This window comes from Odocoileus virginianus, chromosome 2 (assembly GCF_023699985.2).
Source record: "Odocoileus virginianus isolate 20LAN1187 ecotype Illinois chromosome 2, Ovbor_1.2, whole genome shotgun sequence".
Taxonomy (NCBI): Eukaryota; Metazoa; Chordata; class Mammalia; order Artiodactyla; family Cervidae; genus Odocoileus; species Odocoileus virginianus.
In genome coordinates, this window is record NC_069675.1 from 65,708,107 (window position 1) to 65,732,013 (window position 23,907).

Here is a 23,907-nt window from a genome sequence, read left to right on the forward strand (position 1 = left end):
AAGCATATCATGTATCCTTCTAAAGCTCAGGAAAGAGGATAAGGCTGGGGACAGTGTAGAAGCTATCAGCATAGAAAGAATCGTCAGATAGAGTGACACTGTCCACTCGCACCTGGAAACTTCTGGAGGCCTGTGCAAAGGGCCCCTGTCAGGGCACGTGTAGTTGAAATGAAACATCCTAGGAGATCTCATCCTATGGTCTGTCTCTCCATGCCCAGGTCCCCGGAGTGGCAGGAAATCCACAACCTGCGGAAAAACCAGTTGTGTGAGGATAAGGACGATGGCGAGTTTTGGTACTTTATTTTTATTATTTGGTACTTTAAAAATTATTATTATATTTTAAATCTTTAACTGTTGCCCAAACCCTCAATCCCCACCCTTTCCCTAAACTTTTGTGAGAATGAGGATTAGCTTTGCAGAGACCTATATGGAAGGAGTTTATTTTCTCCACCATGACACCAAAGCTTTGAAAAAGATATTGTGTGTTCTCTCTTTGCATGAAAGGCCTTTCAGCTCTGGAATATTAGAACTTGCAGCAGGTGTTAATGGTGAAAAGGAATATTGACACTAAAGCTTTGAAATCAGCAGTTTCCTGGCAACCAGGATGTATGGTTATCAAGCATGTAAATTCTTTGCCATCTTTTTGGAACCCTGGAGTGCCACAGTCTTTCCTGGCGTGAATCATAAAAGAGCAACTTGAGGTTAACCTCCCAGCCCTCCCTCTAGAGTTCTGAGTAAGATGTCAGTGTCATCACCCACCAGCTATGTAAGACTAGATGCTTTAAAACGTATCGCCAGATAAAGAAGATGTGGTACATATATACAATGGAATATTACTCAGCCATTAAAAAGAATGAAATAATGCCATTTGCAGAAACATGGATGGACCTGGAGAGTGTCATACTGAGTGAAGTCAGGCAGGGAAGGAGAAATATATGACATCCCTTATATGTGGAATCTAAAAAGAAATGATACAGTGAACTTACAAAACAGAAAGAGACTCACAGACTTAGAGAATGAACTTTATGGTTTCCAGGGGCAAGAGATAGTTAGGAAGTTTGAGAAGGTCATGTACACACTGCTGTATTCAAAATGGACAACTAACAAAGACCTACTGTATAGCACATGGAACTCTGCTCAGAGTTATGTGGCAGGCTGGGTGTTGGAGGGGAGTTGGGGGAGAACAGATACATACATGTATATATATGATTGAGTCCCTTTGTTGTCCACCTGAAACTATTGAAAAATTGTTAATAAATTATACCTTAATACAACATTTAAAATTTTTTTATTTTAAAAAATTTAAAAAACATCCTCAGCCCTACACTCACATTTTAAAGGATAAGACGGACATTTCCCTGATGAGTTGTCTGGTTTATTCAGTGACATATTTAAATAAAATTTAGTGTGTGTGAAAAAGAGACTAGGTCTAAGTAGTTGAGAATCAGAGGGACAAATATACATTAGAAGGAAAAATTTTTCCAGTCTTGCAACTTTAGTCACAGGCATGATTTTAGGTGTTGAATCCATTGTATTCTGATAAGGGCTTCCCAGATGGCTCAGTGGTAAAGAATCCACCTGTGATGCAGGAGACAGAGGAGATGTGGGTTCCATCCCTGCGTCAGGAAGATCCCCTGAAGAAGGAAATGACAACCCATTCTGGTATTCTTGCCTGGAAAATCCCATGGGCAGAGGAGCCTGGCGAGCTACAGTCCATGGGGTCACAAAGAGGTGGACACAGTGGAGAGATTGAGCACACACATACACAAGACTTCAATAGTATATTTGGCAAAGGGCCTATGGAAAGGTGATTTTATTAGCAGTGTGTAGGACCCAGGACAGAAAGAGACTGACAGCCATCTTGCTGGCCAGGAAAGGGACCTGCAGAACCCATAATATGACTGTGCCCTTGTCATCCCCATAATTTGACTGTGTCCTTGGGTTTCCCTGGTGGCTCAGCTGATAAAGAATCTGCTGGAGACCTGGATTGGATCCCTAGGTTGGGAAGATCCCCTGGAGAAGGGAACAGCTACCTACTCCAGTATTCTGGCCTGGAGAATTCCATGGACTATTCCATGGGGTCGCAAAGAGTCGGACATGACTGAGCAACTTTCACTTTCACTTGTCATCCCAGCCACTGGAGAAATCAAAGGGTATTTGCCCACAAATGAACCAGAATGGGGCTCTCGTCTTTGGGTAGGACAGTGGTAAGTCAATGGATACTGTAGTTGACAGGCAAGGGGACAGTAAAGTGATGGGAACCTCCACCCAAAGGACAAACCAGTGGTCACTAAAGCAATGTGTCTCTGTTTATAAACAGGATGTCATGTCAAGATTTCCGAGATAACTTCTTCGGCCTGTTTATATGTAACCAAGTTCCAATCAGCCTGGGCCATGAAAGATGGTCCCAAATGATGTTTAAGGACCACTTAATTCCAGGAAACACTGAAGGTAGCTATGACAGTAAGTATTCTACCAGGTGAGAAGCTGCCAGCTCTTGCCCTATTCTGGCTTAAGCTCTCAGTGGCCCTTGATTCTAGACCATCAGCCTAGAGAAAGGGAGGACTTTGTCAGCCTAAAGGGACAACTGTTTCTCCAGAATGATTGTTGGAGGGGGTGGGTGGGAGGCTCTCAGACGTGCCTCCCCTGGCTTCTTGCTTTCCCACAGCCCTTCTGCTAACCTCTACCCTCCCAGGACTAGCAAGGGCCAACTGCACTTCAGTGATTACCCAGGACTTTTGGAGGGCTGTGAGAAGAACACTGGACATGTGTCAGGGTCTGGGTTCAACCACTGTCTTTGCCACATTTTGGCTTTGTGGCCCTGGTCTGTCTGTCCTCGGTCTCCCTAACTGTTCCCAGTGGAATTAGTCATCTCTGTCTGCCCCTGGAAGCCATAGAGCCCCATCCAGGCCCCAGGGAGCACACTCCTGCTCCTGCTGGTTGGTGCTGATTGGTACCTGCAGCCTGCAGCACCGTACTGAGGGCCCAGAGTTGGGCGCCTCAGAGCCTGTCTTTGGGCTCCTAGAAGATGAATTTTATTGATGAGATTTTAAGGGAGTGAGTGACATACTCTCACTGTTCCTCGGCTCCCCATTTGTGACAAGGATGAGTGAAATATCACCCTCTGAAGATGAACCTGAGTGTGCTTACACACCCTGGATAGGAAAGGTTATGCAAACAATGTATTTGTGTGTGTGTGTGTGTGTGTGTGTTTGCACCCCGACGTGCTCATTCCCTCTCCTTGGCACCAGCCTGCCCAGAATGGTGTGTTTGAATGATCTCACCACCCACCCTCCCCCAGACTTTTCACTCTGCTGGTCAGAGAAGCTAGTCATCAGGAGGCCATGGGCAGATTCTGAGAAGTCGCTGAGTCACTCTTGGGCAGCAGGTTGACTGATTTAATCTTCCTGAGCTCCGCCTACCCGACTGGAGCTAAAGCCCTCTTCCCTAGATATAATGCGGGTCGAGGAACTAACCAGAATTATACATTGGTGCCATCTTTAGTAATTCCTTACAAGGGAGAGAGGGCAGGGAGGCAGCCAACAGCACCTGCTATGCGCTGCTAAGTGCACTTGAGTGTATCATCTTCTTTGGTCCTCACAAAAAACCTGACAACTGTGATGGTCATGTATGTCTCCCTGTTTCCCTTTCAGAGCTTCCCAATTGTGCCTTAACCTTCTGATGTTTACTAATTCATCTCTATCTTGATTTATCTTCATTTATTTTTCATATGTTATCTCCCATGTATTTGGATCTAACGGTTTTCACATTAGTGGTCTCCCTCTGGCTTTGGTGAGGACACTAGGGTGGCAGAGTTCTATGAATTGACATCTCTCAGCCTCTCTTCCTCTGTCTCCATGTGTGCCTGGGGGTTTGACATCATTTCATGGCTCCATGGTTGTCACCAGTGCATAAGCTCATGTATACCTGAGGCCTCTGGAATTCTACTTATTACAAAAATTGTTTGTGTTTAGTAAGTCATGTCTGACTCTTTGCAGCCCCATGGACTATAGCCCACCTGGCTTCTCTGTCCATGAGATTTCCCAGCCAAGAATACTGGAGTTGATTGCCATTTTCTTCTCCAAGGGATCTTCCCAAACCCAGGGATCAAACCCACATCTCCTGCATTGGCAGGTGAATTCTTTACCATGGAGCCACCAGGGAAGCCCTTTATAAAAATAGCCCTCCATTTTACAGTGTAAGAAACATTTTCATCACATAGGAACTATACTCTCCCTCCTTGTTTATAAGAAGAGACTAAGGCTCACAAAATAAAGCAGCTTGTGCCACAACTAGTAACTTTGGGGACTGGAACCCTGGTCTTAGGTCCTCAAATCCAGAGTTTCTTCCACAACCCACTGAACTAGGCTTGGCTCTCTGAAGTGGTCATGGTCCCATCCCAGAAACCCAGGAACAAGCTGAGGTCCAATCACTGCTGTTTTTCATGCAGGATACCAGAGGGACATGCAATACATCTTCTCTGTGCCAGACAGCATGGAAAACAACAATGTCATCATGTCCTTCAACATTGGGCCACAAAATTTAAAGGCAAAAGACAGCACATTTCCACTGAAGTACAATGTGTTCAAGGTAAGGCAGTATGTTTCAGGACTTGCCCTTTGGGGAAATTTCCATACCCCTCGGGTGGAGAAAGCAACTGACTAGCCTGGGAAATTTCACTTGGCAACAGGCTCAGAGATAAAACCAAAAAGGCAATTGAGTTCACCTGGTTCAAGTCTATAAATCTACAGGAAAACCTGAGACAGAGAGAAGAGTACAATGGGACACACCTCCTGTCCTTGTCACTTGTCACAGTTTCCTGGTATGCTGGTGGCTCTAACGCTTGTTCCTCAAAAAGTAATCTGGTCCAAGGCCAGCTGTTGCAACAGTACATATTCCCAGGACCACCCTCCAACCTGCTGAGTCCCAGTTAATCCCCCTGGACACAGCCTGAAAGTTTCAATTATAATGAGCTCTCTGGAGACTGCATATACCCAGGAATGTTTGAGGATCATTGGTTACACTCTGGGAGGAGTTTAAGGGAAAAAAACAGTCCTGGGTATACATCCAGTAGGTATACTTTTATCTCATGCTGAAACTAAAGTCTGGTGAAAGTTCCATGATTGACTTACAAGCATCTGCTTGGCCACTCATCCAAGGTCAGGTCTTCGTCTCTACCCACCTTCCCCCCTCTCCCCTCTCATGGCTCTCCCAGCCAGCCCTTCAGTTCTGAAGGGGCCATCTCCTCCCAACATCTACTCATACTCACCTGCACACACCCTAACTGTGAGTAGATGATCAGGGAATTCTTTTTTTTTAACTACCATGTAAAATAAAGGAGTTACAAAAGAAAATCTGAAACCCTTGATCCCTTCTCCTTTCCCAAATAATTTAATGCATCCCAAAGATCAAGTGAAGGGTCCTCAAAGCATACACCCTGCAGCCTCTGTGCACAAACATGGATAATTAAGTGCACAAACATTCAATACTGGGATCCTCTGTCCCCATGTTAGAGGTGAAGTGACATGGTCACAGTTAATGGCAGAGCTGGGAACTGGGTACCAGATGTTTCTCAGGTCTTCAATATACCCATCATCTGTGTGGCTGGAGCTCTGATTATGGCATCTTTGGGAAGGAGCCCAGGAATGTTACCTGAGACTAAGGTAATATTGATATCTTGGGCCTCCGCCCCCTCATGGACAGGCAGAACTCCTGGGTCCTGAAACAGTCTTGTGCACTGGCTGTGGTTCACTCTAATAGGAAGGCCTTACTGATAGAGAACTTCAGAGTTCTAAGCGTGTTCACATTCATTGTCTCAAAAACCCTAGGACACCTGCTTTTATAGATGTGGAAGTCACAGGTCAGGGAGAATGAATGTCCTGCCCAAGGTGCAGCAAGATGCTGACAGGGGTGTGCCTAAGACCAGAACTTGTGGCCCCAGGACCAAAGGCCTCAGCAGGACATAGGCATGTGCCTTTCTGGTGATGCTCATGGCTCAAAGAGAAACAATGCTTCTGGTTCTAGAAAGAGGAGAACCCTTTGGATCATGCTCTCTCTGAGCACATTTCTACTTCTAGTTGCATGAAATCAATGAAAAAGACCATACTTTTGAGGTGGCTCAAACCAGCAGAGACTATCAAAAGAATATCTAAGGATGCTGTCATGGACAGTTGTCCTTTTCATCACCACTGGGTACATGTGAACGCTTTCCATGTGGGTGGGGACTAGGCAGGGCCTGGTCTCCCACTGCAGCAAAGAGGTCAAATATTGCCTCTCCCAGCCCTTGGATACAAAGGAGTAGATTGTTGGGCCAGGCTTGTCCAATCAGATGTTCTTGGTTACTCTAGGTCTCGAGTATTGAGAAAGTAACTAAAGGACGTGGGGTCAGCTGAAGGATTCTTTTTTTTTTTTTTTTTTGTGGCTAGTATTAGTGGAAAATTTTATTTTATTTTTATTTATTTATTTTTTTAATTTTTATTAGTTGGAGGCTAATTACTTTACATCATTACAGTAGTTTTTGTTATACATTGATATGAATTAGCCATGGATTTACATGTACTCCCCATCCCAGTCCCCCCTCCCACCTCCCTCTCCACCCGATCCCTCTGGGTCTTTCCAGTGCACCATGCCCGAGCACTTGTCTCATGTACCCAACCTGAGCTGGTTATCCGTTTCACCCTAGATAATATACATGTTTCAATGCTGTTCTCCTGAAACATCCCACCCTCGCCTTCTCCCAGAGTCCACAAGTCTGTTCCATACATCTGAGTCTCTTTTTCTGTTTTGCATATAGGGTTATCGTTACCATCTTTCTAAAGTCCATATATATGTGTTAGTATACTGTAATGGTCTTTATCTTTCTGGCTTACTTCGCTCTGTATAATGGGCTCCAGTTTCATCCATCTCATTAGAACTGATTCAAATGAATTCTTTTTAATGGCTGAGTAATATTCCATGGTGTATATGTACCACAGCTTCCTCATCCATTTGTCTGCTGATGGGCATCTGGGTTGCTTCCATGTCCTGGCTATTATAAACAGTGCTGCGATGAACATTGGGGTGCATGTGTCTCTTTCAGATCTGGTTTCCTTGGTGTGTATGCCCAGAAGTGGGATTGCTGGGTCATATGGCAGTTCTATTTCCAGCCAGCTGAAGGATTCTTTGCAGCAAATCTTTGGGCCCACGAGCAGCAATGCAGTCAGATTCAGTGGTGGTGTCCAGCTGTGTAGCCGCCTCTTTTCATTCCTGTCCACTGTCCAAGCTGCATTCTTTAGATTTCCCATTGACTCTGTGACTTTCCTTTCCATAAATGACTTTTTGCTCACTCCACCCTAGATTGGTTTCCATTGTGTTTGGCCAAGGATCCCAACTGATTCAGATGCCTCCTAAGAGGACCCTCAACCTCAAAGTCCCCCAGCTCCCCACCTCTGAGAAAAACAAAACAAAAGGAGTTGGGAAAGGCTGGGAAGGAATGAGGCATCTGGTATACCCAGTCAGAATTTTACAGTTCAGGACCAGATAGAGCTACTAAAAGTATTTCAGCCTACTCTCCTGTTTCCTGATGCGAGAAGTCCAGAGAGGATATGGGGGCTGCCCCCAGTGCACAGAAGCTGTGTGTGCACTTTGTATTGTCATCTATGATTCTAGGTTGCCCCAGAGCCAGACAATGTAGCAGCCTTGTGTTTACTGATTTGCCCAGTCTTTATGGTTCAGGAGCAAGATTGTAATCATATCTGTTTTCTAAATGCTGCCAAGCCCGTTTGTCTACTTTTCAACTAGAACTGCCTTATTTTTCATCTGCCCGCCTTGCTGAAGGGTCATGCAGACCTCAGCTTCCCAGGTGGCTCAGTGGTAAAGAATCCACCTGCCAGTGCAGGAGACACGTGTTCGATCCCTGGATCGGGAAGATCCCCTGGAGAAGGAAATGGCAACCCACTCCAGTATTCTTGCCTGGGAAATCCCATGGACAGAGGAGCCTGGTGGGCTACAGTCCATGGGGTCGGAAAAGAGTCAGACAGGACTTGATGACTAAACAACAACAATGTGCAGACCCATGAGCTCCTCAGGCTCCCTGGAGATCCCATTGGATCTTGTAGGATCCTGATTGAGAGGGTTCTAAACACCAAAGAGCTATTCAGACCTTGACAACTCAAGAGACACTTGTGGGGTCCTTCCACGATTCTGCTGAGAAATAGGCTATGTTAATGGCAGCAACTAGGCTTTGAAGTCTCCAGGGCTCCAGTGGTATTGTGGGTACAGGGCTGCCGCCTTGGTACGGGCTTATGACCCTCCAAGTGCTATGGGAATATGGCTCTGCCTTGTATCAAACCAAACATGGGTGATATGCAAATAGGCAGGGAGAAGACCGAAAGGAAAAAGGGAAGGGTGGACAAGCTTCATCCACCCCGAGGCTGGGACTTTCCACCTCACTTCCAGCTTACCCCTGAGCTCCAGAGATGTCTGAAGAAGGCAAGTCAAATGGTCTGTACACCTAAGTGGAGCTGAGGATCAGCAGTAGAATAGAACTGAAACCCATGCCAACATGAAATACAGTGCTTGGAGGTGGTGGGTATTAACTGAAAAGGAAGCAACACAACTTTCTCTATCCTTACCTCTGCTACTGAGACTGCAAGGCCTCAGTTTCCACACTCATAGAATAAGGAACCTACCATCTGCTTGGGTTTACTCTGACAACCCAATACATTACATGGAAGTACTTTTTAAACCCTGAAGTGGCTTAAAAATGGGACTCCATCTTCAGTGCTTCCTTCTACAACATGGGCAGACTGGAACATAGACATTTCCCCATTCAGACACACACATACATCCCTTCAAACACTGGGGTACAGTGGGGTGGGGGACATGAGAACAAACTCCCATCATGCTGTACAGAAATCTGACAGAACAAGTTTCCTTCTCATTGGAGCTCCAGAGCTGGAGAATTTACACTTGATCTAGGTTCTGTCTTCCCTCCAGTCCCCATCACCATTTACCTTTTCCTCTCAATTTTATCATCATTGCTGTGAAGAGTAGCCAAGCTGAGATGATAAAGGAAGACTCTCCTCTCCTCCAACACCTCCCCCACCCTTGATTTCCTTCCCCTCCAGGTCTCTACAGCCGCTGGCTTTCCTTTCTTGCGGCTTCACTTGGGGAATGAGCGATGGTCCCCGTTCACCCCCTGGGTGTTCCAGGGAACAGGCTGAACATGCAAAAAAAAAGGAACACAGGGCCCTGGGATAGGCTGCTCGGATCTACTCGCCTTTGGGTTTTTGTTTGGGTTACTGAACCTGCCTTTCTTCTCTTCCCACAGGTCGACTATCAGGTATGGCCACCGCCCTACTGCCGTCTGTTGTTACTGCTATGCCTCTTCCAACACCCTTGAGCTCCATGTGTCTCTCACTGCTCGGTGGCTGCCAGTTCAGTCTTGCTATGTCCTGCAACAGACACAAGCTTAGAACTTCCAAACAGGTCAATGACCCAGGAAATATTTCAGTTGTGCTTATCTAAAGCTGGATTCCTTGGGTTGTTCTTCTGGCTTGATGTCCCAGAGAGGCTGCAACCATGAAACCATCCTCAACATATGGCCCCTGATAGATAAGATTGATGCTGCTGATTCTTTCTAAGACGAGAGATAGGACTAATGGGTATCTTTAGCCTCCTGTATTCTTTTTCAGCCCCCAAACCCACCACAACTAGGATGCATGCAATCCAAATGAAAGCTCAAGGCATGTCCTCCAACCCTTCTTACAACCGCATCACTGCCACCACCCTCCTGCTAGCTGCTGCTGCCACTATTACCCCTACCCGCCACCCACCACCCCAGTAAATATTCTGGCTTGGCATGGGTGACAGGTGACCAAAATATGGGTAAGAATGGAGAAGGAAAGACAGGGTTTGGGAGACCTAACCTTACAGGTACTCAGACCACTTAAATAGATGTGAGCTCTGTGGTGCTGTTATTGCCAAAGGGAAGTGCATGTGACCGGACCGAGGATGGAAGGGAGAAGGGATGGAGCAGGATGGAGCCACGGTCAATGAGTAGTGACTGCAGCCTGCTGGCAGGTCCAGGGACCTTCCTCCAGAACTCCCAGAGGTACCCCAACAGGGAGACAGCAGCTGGGACAAGGGTCTCTGAGCAGGGGACACACAGAAGCCCAGGCAGACTGCAGACAGCAAGGAGGCCTGTCTGTCACAGTGGCGGCACAGCCACAGAGCTGCATTTAGGGTCTGACTCTGGTTCTCAGCATACCAGTCATGAAACTCGAACTTCTGGAAGGACTTCAAGGGCAGCACTCAAGTGCAAGAAATGGTTCAGGGTTCTAGTTTTCAGAGCTGGAGAATGAGATGAGGACTTGATTGAAGAAAAGGCATGAGACCCTTCCCTGGAATTACAGGGTCAGGTCTTGTGATTGTATGAGGCTCAAAGTCCACACATCTCTGTACACACTGCCTCCCCATGTGCGCTTGCACACACACACACACACACACATATACACACACACACATACATGCAGAACAGTGCTGACTCTCTGGAGAACTGATCTCATCATTGCTTTTGCCAGAAAGGCCCAAGCAAGGTAGGCTCTAAACCTACTGGGGCTGCCGCTGCTGTCAGCAGAACCACTGTGGAGACTCAGCCCAGCTCCCTGCGGCTCAACAGCCACCACAGTCTTCTTGTGCAGCCCAGCCTGGTCCCCAGCCCCTGCAGAGAACCTCTCCCATCTCCCTGTTTCCCCCCAAGGCAGAGCTCACAAGCAGTCATTTCACGCTGCGTGATCATTCTAAATGGAATCCCAATCTCAACCATATTGGGGAAAATTTATTTAGTAAGGGGTTTTTATTATGTAATATGTATGTGACATCTGGTAATAGGAACTGCATTATATTTATTGTTTTGTCGCTAAGCAAATATTGAAATAAAAGGAAAATGATCAGGGCCTATTATTCTCCAGTGAGAAGGCATTTCAGGACTTCACTGGAAGGACCAGACAGAGGGAGTGAAAGGCCCCAGCTGCACAGTGCTATAGGGGTCCAAGAGCACTTTGCAAAAGAGCCCAGGGAGAAGGGACTTTAGGGGCTCCAAAGGTAATCTAGTACTGGAAGAATCTCACTAGTTTTCATGGGATTCGTCTTTATATATAAGTAGAGCAATAAACCCCGAAGCCCAGGATGCTGTAAGATTTAATGAGGGAAAACCACGTGTCGTATTTCCTCGCATTCACTGCAGTGTTAGCATCTATATTAAATAACAGTCTGAACTCTATTGCATTTTGAGACTTCAGGTAAGCAACTGTCTCTCCCTTTTCAGGGCCTGTAGGGCTGTTCTGAGGGATGATGGGGGTCTGAGAGGTTGGGGGTCTCTCCCAGTGGCTGGGGCCCATAAACATAGGGGGTTTCTCACCAACATGCCATCTCCTCCAGTTCCAGCACTTCCAAGAGAGATTGCCATCCACCTTCTTCTCCAAATTCAGAATTGCTGAGAAGGGCATTGTGTCTGAAACCACATGCAACCTCACAGAGTGCTTCAGTCTGAGCCCTGGGACCTACGTGGTGGTAGTCTCTGAGGGCAGAGAAGCTATTGAGTTCTTGCTCCGAATCTTCCTGAAGATGCCAAACAGTGACAGGTACAGAACTTCTGGGATTCTAAACATTTTTATCCTACTTAATTTTATAAAAACACATCACATCATTCTGTGCAGCAATGCACTGTGTCAGTGGGGGACACAGCTTGGTCCTCACTCTGGAGAAACTCAATGCCAAGTCCAATGCCAAGACAAAAAAGAGGGTGGGGATGTTGCTTGATGGAAGGCAGGGTCACATGGGAGACCAAAGGGAGGGACCCATCTCTGGCAAGAGGGCTGGAGGAAGGCTTCTTGAGGGCATGGCATGTGAGCTAGTCCTTGAGAAAAAACATAACTCAGTGTTTCAAAGGGGAAGGCAGTGCTATTGTTGTTCAGTTGCCCAATCATGTCTGACTCTTTGCGACCCCATGGGCTGCAGCACACTAGGCTTCCCTGTCCTTCCCCATCTTCCAAAGCTTGTTCAGACTCATGTCCATTGAGTCGGTGATGCCATCCAACCATCTCATCCTCTGTTATCTCCTTCTCCTGCCTTCAATCTTTCCCAGCATCAGAGTCTTTTCTGATGAGTTGGCTCTTTGCATCCGGTGGCCAAAGTATTGGAGTTTCAGGTTCAGCATCAGTCCTTCCAATGAATATTCAGGGTTAATTTCCTTTAGGACTGACTGGTTTGATCTCCTTGTAGTCCAAGGGACTCTGGTGGAGGAAAAAAGCTTGAGCAGAAACAGGGAAGTGGGCAAGGATGGGGCTCATTGAAGAATAAGCAATGTTGTCCATAATGCGCAGGAAGTGGTACATGGCATACATGGTAGTTGTCTGAAATGTGGCCAGAATGTGGGGTCACTGCCAAGTTGGCAGTCAAGACTGGGACCAACAGCACACCCGCTGCTGGGGCACCGAGGCAGGTATCACTGCTGCCATGGCAGTCTTCACAGTTGAGTGCAGACAAGGCTTTCTCAGTCCAGCATGCCATGCGGTCACTGTGCCACCACTCAGAGTTGGAACCTAAGACAAATCTTATTTGCCATCCTGGCAATGAGGGTCACCACACACCTATATTTGGGTGTGAAAGGAACAGTTTACTAAATGATTTGAAGGCCAGGGGAGGCCTACCCTGAAGACTGGACATGAGGTCACGATGTTCATCTGTCTCCTGACTGCCCACTTCACAGCCCGCTGTGCTGAGGGCTCTGTACACATGTCCTTGGCATAGGTGCCCAATGCCTCCAGAGGTGCCCACCATATGTAAGCATGAGCCTCCTTTGAATAGTGAACTGGTCATCCTTGTCACACTGTCCCCTGGTTTTCTAGGCACCTGGACGGCAGCCTCAACCTGAGAGCCCTGCAGGTAAGTGTGCCGCAAGGCTTGGGTGGCAGCCTTCAACGGGTCACGGCCCATCCCCAAGAGCTTCTATCTCCTTCCTTCTGCCTCACCACTGACCAGTGAGTGCAGAGACACAACAAGGAGCTGGTGACAGCTCCAAGGGGGCAGAGACAAGGGGAGAAGCCCAGGCCTCAGAGGCCAGGCTGGACCCAACGATCTTCCTTCCACAAACTTCCATTTTCCTATTCCCCACTAAGGTTTGATCCAATTGCTGGATGAAGCCTCTGATTTTCAAGTGGGAGGTTCTGGGACCCTCACTGTATCAGACAGGACACTCCCTTTCCCAGAAATTTGATGTTGGCTCTTCTTCCTTACATCCAGACAAGTCTTCCAGGAAATGGCTCCCAGAAGAACATTTTCTACAAGTATGCTCAGCAGGTACTGTACTTAGCAACGTGGTGGTGAGGGGCTCTGCCTAAGACAGGGATGGAGAGATGAGAGGAAAGAAAGCCTCTCCCAAGCCCTTACCAGGCTAGAGAGGAAGATGACTGACCTCTCTCCCTGGATGCCTCTAGAACTGGTCCGGGGAGACGGGACTCCCCAGCTGGGTGACATCTGGAGTGAAGTGTGGAGTTTTGAAAGGGAGGGACTCCTTATAGGAGGGTGAGATGTATAAATCTTTAAACAAGCCATTGGCAATGCCCCTGGAAATCGTCCCTTCTCCCGCTCCGCCACCTCCCACTGGCGTTGGCACCCTTCCTCCTGGGAGCTGGCCAGCTTTCAGAAAGCACCACCAGCCTTCTTCCTGCCAAGCCACCTATGTGCACAAGGGATTTTCTTAATGGTTTAATAAGCCGTTATAAAGATCCTTGACTTGTCGGAGAAAAACAGCTGCCAAGGGCTCCACACGATGGGCCTCTTGCCATTAGTCATCATGTCGGTGTGGGAAACAGAAAGCCATGTAGATGACCATACGTACCGAGCTGGCCTCGGGAAGACAGGTGGGCAGTTCTTGGGCCCTCGCTGTATCAGACAGGTGGCCTCCTTTCCCAGAAATGTGGGTTCCCAGAAGACCCCTGAGGAGGCATCTCCTTCCCCCTGACCTCGTGGTGCTCTGCGGAGCCACTGCTGGAGCCCTCACACCAGCTCCTTCTCCCGTGGACAAGCTTTCCCAGGGTGGTGATATCTCATTATGCCCTCACTTTTACCAGGCTGGGTGTGAGAAATGGCTGCCTGGGGAACAGCTCTGCTTCTCCATAAAATCATCATGGAAGCTCTGCCCTTAAAGCTGGTCAGGGTCCCCAACAGAAAAGGGAAGGCAGTTAACACCTTTAGGAGTTTAAGCCAGGAGGAGCTTCTCTCCCCTCAACCTCTGTTGCTTCCTGGTTTTTATCCAAGGGAAACCATGATGTCTCCCTTTCTGGCTTCTGTGGCTGGGAAGATGATGCTAAGTCACGTGCTCAATTAGAGCAGCTTCTCTTAGCCTGGATTCCTGGCATGTGTATCTCTCCTCATTGCACACACACACACACACACACACCACACAGTAGCCATGTTTTCTCTCACTCCCATCTTTCTGGAAGCAGATGGGGACACACACCTGCAGGGCTGAATTGATTCATTCAATAACACTTCTCCTGTGGGGCTCCCAATTGCCTGGTATGATGGGGAGGAAGCCAACACTGCTTTCAGCCCAATGATGAATACAGAGGGAAATGCAAGGTGACCCTCACCGGGTATCAAGTGTCAGGAGTAATCAGCCCTGCAGATGTTCAGGGAGGGAGTTATGGTCTGGAGCAATTAGGAAAGGCTTCATGGGAATTCCTTGGAGCCCTGGTGGTTAGGATTCCATGCTTTCGTTGCTGAGGGCACAGGTTCAATCCCTGGTGAGGTAACTGAGATCTCACAAGTTGCGCTGCATGGCCAAAAAGAAAAAGGAAAGTCTTCATGACAAAGGTGAGATGGGAACTTCAGTGCTCAGAAATCCCAGTGCCTTCACAGTCAGGCAGGCATTGCCCCTCAGTTCCTGGGCACTGATGTGATTCCTGCATCCCTTCCTTGTTTGGAGCAGGGGCTGGACATTGATGCTACGCAGCTTCAGAGCCTTCTCAACCGGGAATTCCTAAGTGGTAAGGACCTGCTGGTCTGGCCCCATCCCCATGGCCACGCCAGGCCGACGCGGCCCTTTCTGACCTCTCAGTCCTTTCTGCTCTCCTGCTCAGGACCTCCAGGGGACGCGTTCTCCTTGGATGAGTGCCGCAGCATCGTGGCTCTGATGGATGTATCCTTTGCAGTCACCGCCCCCCCCACCACCTCCCCAGCACTGAGAGCCTGTCTGCTCCATCAGCTTCCCCAGGAGTCTAACTGGGACAGTAGAGAATCTTTTTTCACTGTCATTGTTTTCTCTTCTTCCTTGGTTCTAAGTGCTCGCCAAAGAGCCTGGGCTTCTGGGGACTCTGCACTAACTCACTAACTCCCTAGAACCACCATTGTAACAACACTCACTATCTATCAAGTGTCTACTGCATACCCAGAATGGTACTGATAGATATTTTTTCCCTTGTAGTTCTTGCAAGAATCTCTGTGATATAAGAAGTATTGTCCCATGGTACAATGGAAGAAACGGGTTCAGAGAGGTTTAGTCATTCACCCAGATTGCGCAGCTAGTCAGGATTTGTGCCTGGATTTGAACTTGAAGTTTTCAGCCTCCGAAGCCCATGTTCTAATAGTATTCTTCACTGCTTGGTGAAGGATAATATCCTAACTTCTTTCCTTCTACCCCTCTCCTTACCACTATTTAAATCCTTTGCTCAACAAACCCCCAGTTCAATAAAGGTAACAACCACCAAACAGAAAGTCGCTCAGTCATGTCCAACTCTTTGCGACCCCGTGGACTATACAGTCCATGCAACTAATGTGGGAAATCCTAGGTCTGCATGGCAGTTACACTCTGTTATTACTATTCTGTTGCATTGCCAGATGAGGCTGGGCTGGGCCGTGCAGTGACTTGCCCTAGTTCTGTGGCCACAAGTGGCTGAACTGGGACCTAAACCCAGGATCTCCTGCCTCCCGTCCTGACTTCCACTCTCCTGGGAGCCATTTCTTCCCTGCCACCCCATCTCCCCACTGGTGGGCATATACCCAGGGGTCACCTTGCAATTCCCCCCTTGGTGTGAACTGTCTCCCTGAGGGGACACAGATCCCCCAGCTCTTTCACTCTTAACAAGGCTCTACTGGGGACATGAAGCTGGGCATTGTCGAATAAGAGCCATCTTGATGAACTCATCAGTCAGGCCCTGTCTCTTGACTGTTGTTTAGAATCACTCGGAGACACTGCTCATCCCTGCAGATAAATCAGAATGACACTCAGGAGCCCCGCAGCCTAGGGAAGGTAACCCCAGGGGAGGTCATGTCTGCTGGACCCCTGCACAGAAGACCAATCTTTTCTATCCTTCCTCCTGCTCACCCCTCAGTTCCTTCCAGTGCCACAGAGATCCATGTTTTCCATTAGTTCTCATTAAACTCTTTGTATGGAAGGACCAGGCTTCCCTGGTGGCTCAGACGGTAAAGAATCCACCTGTAATGTGGGAGACCTTGGTTTGATCCCCGGGTTGGGAAGATCCCCTGGAGAAGGGTATGGCAACGCACTCCAGTATTCTTGTCTGGAGAATCCCCATGGACAGAGGAGTCTGGCGGGCTACAGTTCATGGGGTCGCAAAAAGTCGGACACGACTGAGCGACTAAGCACAGCACACAGCATGGAGGGACCAGGGCTGGCTTAAGTACCCAGAATGTGGTCCATCCATGGCCGCACACTTAGCACATGTGCTCATCTCTCAGCCCGCCTCAGGAGCTGCCCTGACCTCCCCCCACCGCTGCTCCCCACTCCCCTCTACAAGGGGGCCCCACCCCAACTGGTGAAGGCTGTGTTTGGGGTTCACCCTCTTTGCATGGGTGCAAATGACGTTGCCACCCCTTTCTCAGGGCTCCCTTCTTCCAGTTGCCTGTTTTCTCCTGTGAAATGAGTCGAAGCCCAGGTCCCTTTTAGACTCATCAGAGCCAGCTGGTGTGGGGCCATGTCCAGGTGACTCTGGACCACCTGTGTTACTAGTTGATGGATGGAGCCTCTCCAGGCCTGAGACCCCTCTGCTCACTGCACACAAGACTGCTTGACTCTTAACTCCCCACCAGCTGAAGGTGAACGGGCGACTTGACCAAGAGGAGTTTTCAAGGCTGTGGAGCCGTCTTGTCCACTGCCAGGTACCAGCATGTTCTCTTTTGACTAGTGTTCATTCCAACTGGGTTGGCACAGATTTGCTGGGTGCCCGATTCTACCCCAGGATTGAGGGCTGTGAAAGAAGGGGAACCTCACCCCACCCTCAAGGGGAGCCCCCCCGTTTTGCTTGAGGAGATGTGTATGCACCACTGGACAGCTCAAGGCAATGCTCAGTCAGGTGGCAGGCTGAGGACCGCTCTAGGAGGCCAGAGGAGAAAGGGTCACAGTGGACTCTAGCTGAAACTGCCAGCGGCCACCGCCTTCCCCATTTCTCTGTGGGCCCACTACAGCGTCCCCCAAGCTGCTAGTTCACCTCGTTCCCTTCCCCTACCTCTGCCAGAAAACAGATCAGAGTCACAGTTGTGGTCTGTGGCCTCAGTGCGGCCTCACCGTTGTTCCCAGGACAGAGTCGAAACTCACCAGCTGTACCCAAGACCCTCTGGGTTAAGACTCCACTTTGGGGTCTAGGAGAAGCCCTTTCATTCATCCCACCTGCTCCTTTGGACCCTAATGTGAGACTCCTCACTTTCCCTTCCCTGCAATGGGAGCCTGCCTGGTGCCCACCCAGCCTGGGAGTCCAGACCCTAAAGCTCCGTGGGGGCCTTGCCTCCCCTCTCCAGATCAGGTTAGTTCCCACTCAGCTCTCAACACTTGAACTCACAACAATAAGATGCAAACATTTCCTGTTTAATACTATATATCACCTACCTTTGATTGAAGTGATTGGGTTTCCCACTGGACACAGCATTGACTGATGGCCCATCCTCCTGGGCAGGGAGCCCTCATGTTCATCGTTTCCCCCAGTGTCTTTCACAGTGTCCAGCACACAGCAGATGCTAAAAAGTGCGGAACAAATGACTGAACAAGTGCATGACGCTGAGTCCCTACCTAACTGAGAACATCTAGGACTCTGAACTCAAACAAGCCAAATAAGGCCAGGAAAAAGTCCTCAAGCTGCTCTTTCACCGTAATTGGCTCTCACAAAAAGCCGGGACTGAGCACCTGCTGGGGGTATTTTGCTTTGAAACATCCCTGGTTCAGTCCTCTGGTGCTTGTCTGTTTCATCGAGGCATATGACTCACCAGCCCATGTTCTCACGTGGGAAACAGGAGGAGGCTGAGGGTTAGAGTGAGAATTAGAGGGAGGTAGAAAAGTCCCCAGAAAATGGAGAACTACCCTGTAAAAAAATTGAGGTGTTTGGGGGACTCCACCCTGAGGCATCGCCCAGTCCCAGAGGCAGTTCTCACCTGCCTTCAGTGCTGCCTACACTGCGCTCACTAGCGTGCAAGGTATGCTTCTAAGCTCTTTATAAGATGTGCTCATTTCTTCCTCGCAGCAAACCTACGAGGTGGATAGTACATTGGCCTTGTGCTACAGAGGGGGTAGACTGAGGCCCAGAAAGATTAGGTCACTTGCCCAAGGTGACACTGCTGTAAATAGTTAGGCTGGGATTTATACGCAGCAATTTGGTTGTGAAGTCTGTGCTCTTAATGCCCATCCTGGGCAAGCTTTTTATGTCCCTGGAAAGTGATAAGCCACCCTGGGTGGATAGAGCCCGGTCTATGGGGTGTAGAAGCTAAAGGAGAGCAGGTTGGGAGTGGGGAGGTGCGGGCCTGAGAGAGGGGCCCGCAGCCCTGCAGTTGGCAGCCAGGTCGGTGGGCTTTAACAAATGGAACCCACGCTGCCTCCCCTTCCCCCCCTCCCCCCTCCCTCCTCCCTCCTCCCCCCACCACCATCCTCAGCTGTGACCCTTCGACCTCTGAGCTGAACCCATCATGTTTAGTGAAGCAGCCTCCAGGGATGGGCACAAGATCTTCCAGGACACCCTCTTCCACGTGGGCACTGGGGCTCATACGGGTTTCTTGCTTCTTCCTCCATACCAGAATGTTTTCCAGAACTCCCCAAAGAATGCTGACGTTTTCCTCAGCTCGGATTTGTGGAAGGCCATAAAGGACACAGGTAAAGCAGACAACCCTTTGAGCTTTGATGACTGGGAGTGGCAATGGCGTGTGTGTATGTGTGTGTGCCCCCGCCCTCTGTGGACCTCCTGACTGCAGACTCCGACTCCACCCTCCCTCACCTGAGTTCTCACCTGCCAGTCAGCTCTCCTAATTGCCTTCTCTCCCCAGCACAGCGCTAACTGTGAAAAATGACCCTTAATGGTTGATACCCTACCAGAAACCTAGCTTGCTTGAAGACACATCCACCGCAGCATCCAGCCCATCAGGGTTAAATACCCACAGGCCAGCTGGTGCCCTCTCTTCGCAGAGGTTCTGGGGTTAAGTGAAATCACATGGTATCTGTTTGCTTCAAGGAGGCAAGAGCTTTCAGTCTTGGGAGAATGATAATAATACCTAATACCGAAGGGCGAGAATGCGTCAGAGTTCAGCCACAAGTTGCACGCACATCACCTCCTTTGATTGTCTAAACAGCTCTTGAACTGGGCAGGGCAGGAATCATTGTCCCCACTGTCCCTGCAGGGAAATGGCCCACAGAAACGTGAAGTCAGGAAATTGCCACCTTCCCTAATGAAATGTAAAATCAGACTCCCGCAGGTCACTGCTGAAAGGGCAGCCTCAATGGGTCTCCCTCCTGAGGCTCCTGGCCTGGAGAGCAGATAGAAACCTGAGCTCTTGCTCCCTGCCCCTACCCCCACTTCCGCCTCTATCCTCCCTCTTCCGCTTATAAAAATATTTGTTTATTTGGCTGCATCGAGCCTTAGTTGCAGGAAATGGGCTTAGTTGCCCCACAGCACGTGGGATCCTAGTTCCTGGACCAGGGATCAAACCCACATCCTTTGCATTGGAAGGGGGATTCTTAACCACTGGCCCACCAGGGAAGTCCCTCCCCTCCCTTAAGTCTTCACAGCAGAGGGTTGTGGTTCTCACACTTGACGTTGAAGAAGAAGCCCCTGGGGGCTTATGGAAGCAAGGATTGTTGAGCCTCACCGCCCACCCCAAGGTACTGACTCTGGAGGACAGGGGTGGGACTTGAGAACCTGCGTCTCTGACAAGTTCCCAAGTGAGGCCAAAGCTCCTGGTCTGGGGATCACACTTTGAGAACCACTGAATGGCCAGTGGAAGTTGAAAACTTTAAAGGAGCCCTCACCCATGACTCCAGACTAATAAAAGGGAGAAAGAAAATAGCTGGAATTCAACTGAAAAGCTTGCAGGGGCCAGCAGGTAACTGAAGAGGGCAATGGAACTGATGTGATTTGAGGGGCAGTTTGAGAATGTACAAGCTGCAGGCATGTCTTATCTAAAGGTGTTCGAATTCATGTTTTATTAATTCTGCAGGAGAAACCAACATGTCTCAGACTATGTGGGGCCCGAAGGCCACCAGCCTTGTCCCCATGATGGATGGTCCAGTTTACACGGTTCTGCTAGCTCACTGGGGTGCATAGACCCCCGTGATTTTCAGTCTGCCCTTGTCAGTTCTGTAGTCAGTGCCTCCCTGGAGCTTATAGTTAGACACATAAGATCACAAAGAGGGCAATGCAGCTCTGTCCTGCCCACCTGAGGTCTCTGCTCTGAGGACCAGCCTCATCCCTGGATGACCAACCTAGGACTGAGCCCCTTCTCCAGGAACCACACATGAGACCACATATGGTCCAGGACTAGGCGAGGAGAGGGTCACCTGCAGAAGGAGGGAGGCCTGACAAGGTGGGGCTGGGAGCAAACTTTTCAGGTGTCCTGACAGCTCCCATCCCCACAGGAATTATCAGATGATTGTGAACAGTCAGGAGTGTTTTGAGTTGGCCAAACTCTAAAACAGTATTGTTGGGGCCTGGAAGTGAACATACTAAAGAGTCACAAGTACACAGAAGAGGAGTGGACTGGCCACTGAGCCAGGTGGAGGAGGGGATGATGGTGAAAGGCCACGAGGTCTCCACACAGGTGTTTCTGATCTCCCGAGGTGGAGGACCACACCTGTTCCTCCCTGTTCACCAGCTCCCCCACTGTGTCCCAGACTTCCTCGCAGGGATCTCCGTCACCAGCGAGCTGCTGGACCTCATGAAACTCCGGTACAGTGACAGCACTGGGAGAGTCAGCTTCCCCAGCCTGGTCTGCTTACTGATGCGACTGGAAGCCATGGCAAGTAAGTGTCACCCGGAGACCATCACGCTGACCAGAGAACACAGCAGAGGACCAGAAATGCACTCTGGCTCCAGGCCTGGGCAAGGGCTCAGTAGCGGGATGGGCTGGAGTCCTGCAGAGGAGCCCTCATCCTGAGGGGCAGGGCCAACATCAGCCTAGGTGACCGTGGAGCTGGCCTGAGACCCCAGCCTCCCTTCCGCATCCTTTTCTCCCCAGGACATTCTACATCCCAGATCGTTTATTTCCTCTTCACCCTTCTCAGCACCTCTGACTCAGGAACAAGGTTAAATCACCACGGCCCCCCTCCAGATTGTTTACGGTTCAAACCTACTCTTTAGTCATGCAGAAAATAGTTTGATCTCTGCTGAAGGATTTCACAAATGGTGTCTTGGTGGGTGCAGGAGGTCCCCCCAAGGCCTCAGAAATCCAGCTATGTAGGCCAGAGTTTTTGGCACTTTTTAGCAGCTTACCCCTTTGTTTGAAATGAAATTTCACATGAAACCCCAAACCACAATAGAGCTGCAAACGGAGTTATGGTGGCTGAGTTGAAGTGGGGTCTGGCCTCCACTCGCATCATTCCACCCCTCCCCCCTAACCTCCTCACCCCCCAGTGTGGTCCTTAAACCCCACAGCTCTAGCCCCACACCTCTGAACTAGGCAGTTAACAGGACAGAGAGAACAGGGCCCTGGGAGGGTAAACAAGAAGCCAGAGGCATAATCTTGCTCCAGAGAATTCGCAGTTGGACAAGAGCGCTGCCCTTGAAATACTGTCTAAGACAAGACCTCTGCATCTCCACGGCCAAGAATAGAGGGTCTAAAGTGCAGGGAAGCTAGAGCAGGGAGGGGCGAGGTGGGCAGAGCAGTCAGGGAGCTGTTCTGAGAACTGAGCCCTGAGCTGTCTCATGGGTGCGGAGTTTAACTGGGAAAAGAAGCGGAGAGGAGGCCAAGCACAGCCTGTGGCTTCTCATGGGATCAAAACGCTGGCTTTCCTCTCGTGTGGGCCCAGGCCCATCCTGATCCCTCCCCTCCTCTCTACCCTAGAAGCTTTCCAGAACCTCTCCAAGGATGGAAAAGGACTCTACCTGACAGAAATGGAGGTGAGGTGCCTTCCCCTCCCAGAGACAGGACACAACCCTGGCCACCTCTCCTCACCTGATTCCAGGGGGCATTTCCCTCCCTGAAGCTATTGAACAGTCTGTCAAAGGCCAGCCAAGCTGCCGGCCCCCGTGCCTCCAATTACTGCCTTTATATATCGCTAGCTGCCAAGGCTGCTTTAGGATCTTGGCAGACAGATTTTATTTTTTTCCAATAGCTTAATAAAGCAGAGGATTATGTGGGAGTCATAAATCCAAGAGGGAACTAAAGAACACCTGCTGGGCTCACTGTACATTAAACTGACTCCCAGTGAGTTTTGGAGAGAGCCTCCTGGCCCAGCCAGCTGGTCGACCTCAGCTGTCCCTCTCGTTGCCCGGCTCTTCAGGGAGTAGCAGACGACAATGTTGCAACAAGGGGCTGAGACCTCCTGCTTGGGTGGGAATTAACTGGAAAGAGTTGATGAAACTAGACTGAGATCTTTCAAAGGAAGAGGGAACCATTTGCCCTGCTCTGTGTTAAGCTATCAAGTTTAAAGATTGGTTGTAATTGGGATGTTTATTTTTCAGTGGATGAACCTGGTGATGTACAACTGAAGCCAGGAGGAGAACAGGCACCAGAGCCCAGGTAAGACATGGCAGCTTTGGAATCATTTCCTCCCAAGGGTACAATGTGTCTTCCCCTCCAGAATCTACACACAAGACTCTCTCCCTGGGGGCAGCCTCCCCAGAGATGACAGAGCCCTCATCTGTGTAAGTCAAGGCTTACAAGCTGCTCGGCCTGCGAGTTTCAAAGCCAATACTGCCGATTTCATCCAAGTCTTATGTACATTCATAAAGGGTGTGGCCTGGAAGCTATGAGTGAGGAATTTAGGATTTTTTTCATTTATTTTTATTGAGATATAGTTGATGTTTAACACTGTGTTCATTTTAGGCATACAACATAATCATTTGATATATGTATGTATTGTGAAATGATTACCATGAAAAGTTCAGTTAATATCTATTACCTCACATAGTTACATTTTTTTGTGTGATAAAAACTTTTACAATTTACTGTTTTAACAACTTTCAAATATACTACACAGTATTGCTAATGATAGTCACCATGCTGTATGTTACATCCCCAAAACTTATAAGTCTGCACCTTGTGACACCTTCACCCATTTTGACCACGCCCTCATCTTCCACCTGTGGTAACCACCTCTCTGTTGCCTGTATCTATTCAATTTGGGTTTTTTATTACTTTCCACATGCAAATGAAGTTATACAATATGTGTCTCTCTCTGACTTACTTCACTTAGCATAATAACCCTCAAGGTTCATCCATGTTGTCACAAATGGCAGAGACACCACAACGGGCTGAATAATATTGTGTTGTATATATATATATAAATATGTATACCACATTTTCTTTATCCATTCATTCACTGATGGACACTTAGCTTTTTTCTGTGTCTTGGCTATTGTAAATAATGCTGCAGTGAATATGAGGGTGCCTCAAGTTAGTGTTTTTGTTTTCTTTGGATAAATGCCTAGA

At 48.9% G+C, this 23,907-nt stretch overlaps 1 protein-coding gene across 1 annotated transcript in view; it reads left to right on the forward strand.

The window, feature by feature from the left end:
* The window catches only part of CAPN13 (calpain 13), a 95,968-nt gene that overhangs the window by 66,616 nt on the left and 5,445 nt on the right, over positions 1–23,907 (forward strand). Inside the window, exons 9-21 of the mRNA XM_070480764.1 lie at positions 219–293; positions 2,321–2,463; positions 4,451–4,602; positions 11,422–11,624; positions 12,891–12,927; positions 13,285–13,341; positions 14,975–15,032; positions 15,126–15,184; positions 17,095–17,163; positions 19,063–19,138; positions 21,149–21,277; positions 22,318–22,373; positions 22,938–22,995. Coding sequence (XP_070336865.1) covers positions 219–293; positions 2,321–2,463; positions 4,451–4,602; positions 11,422–11,624; positions 12,891–12,927; positions 13,285–13,341; positions 14,975–15,032; positions 15,126–15,184; positions 17,095–17,163; positions 19,063–19,138; positions 21,149–21,277; positions 22,318–22,373; positions 22,938–22,964 — 1,141 coding nt within the window. The 3' untranslated portion in view covers positions 22,965–22,995. The remainder of the gene's footprint in view (positions 1–218; positions 294–2,320; positions 2,464–4,450; positions 4,603–11,421; positions 11,625–12,890; positions 12,928–13,284; positions 13,342–14,974; positions 15,033–15,125; positions 15,185–17,094; positions 17,164–19,062; positions 19,139–21,148; positions 21,278–22,317; positions 22,374–22,937; positions 22,996–23,907) is intronic.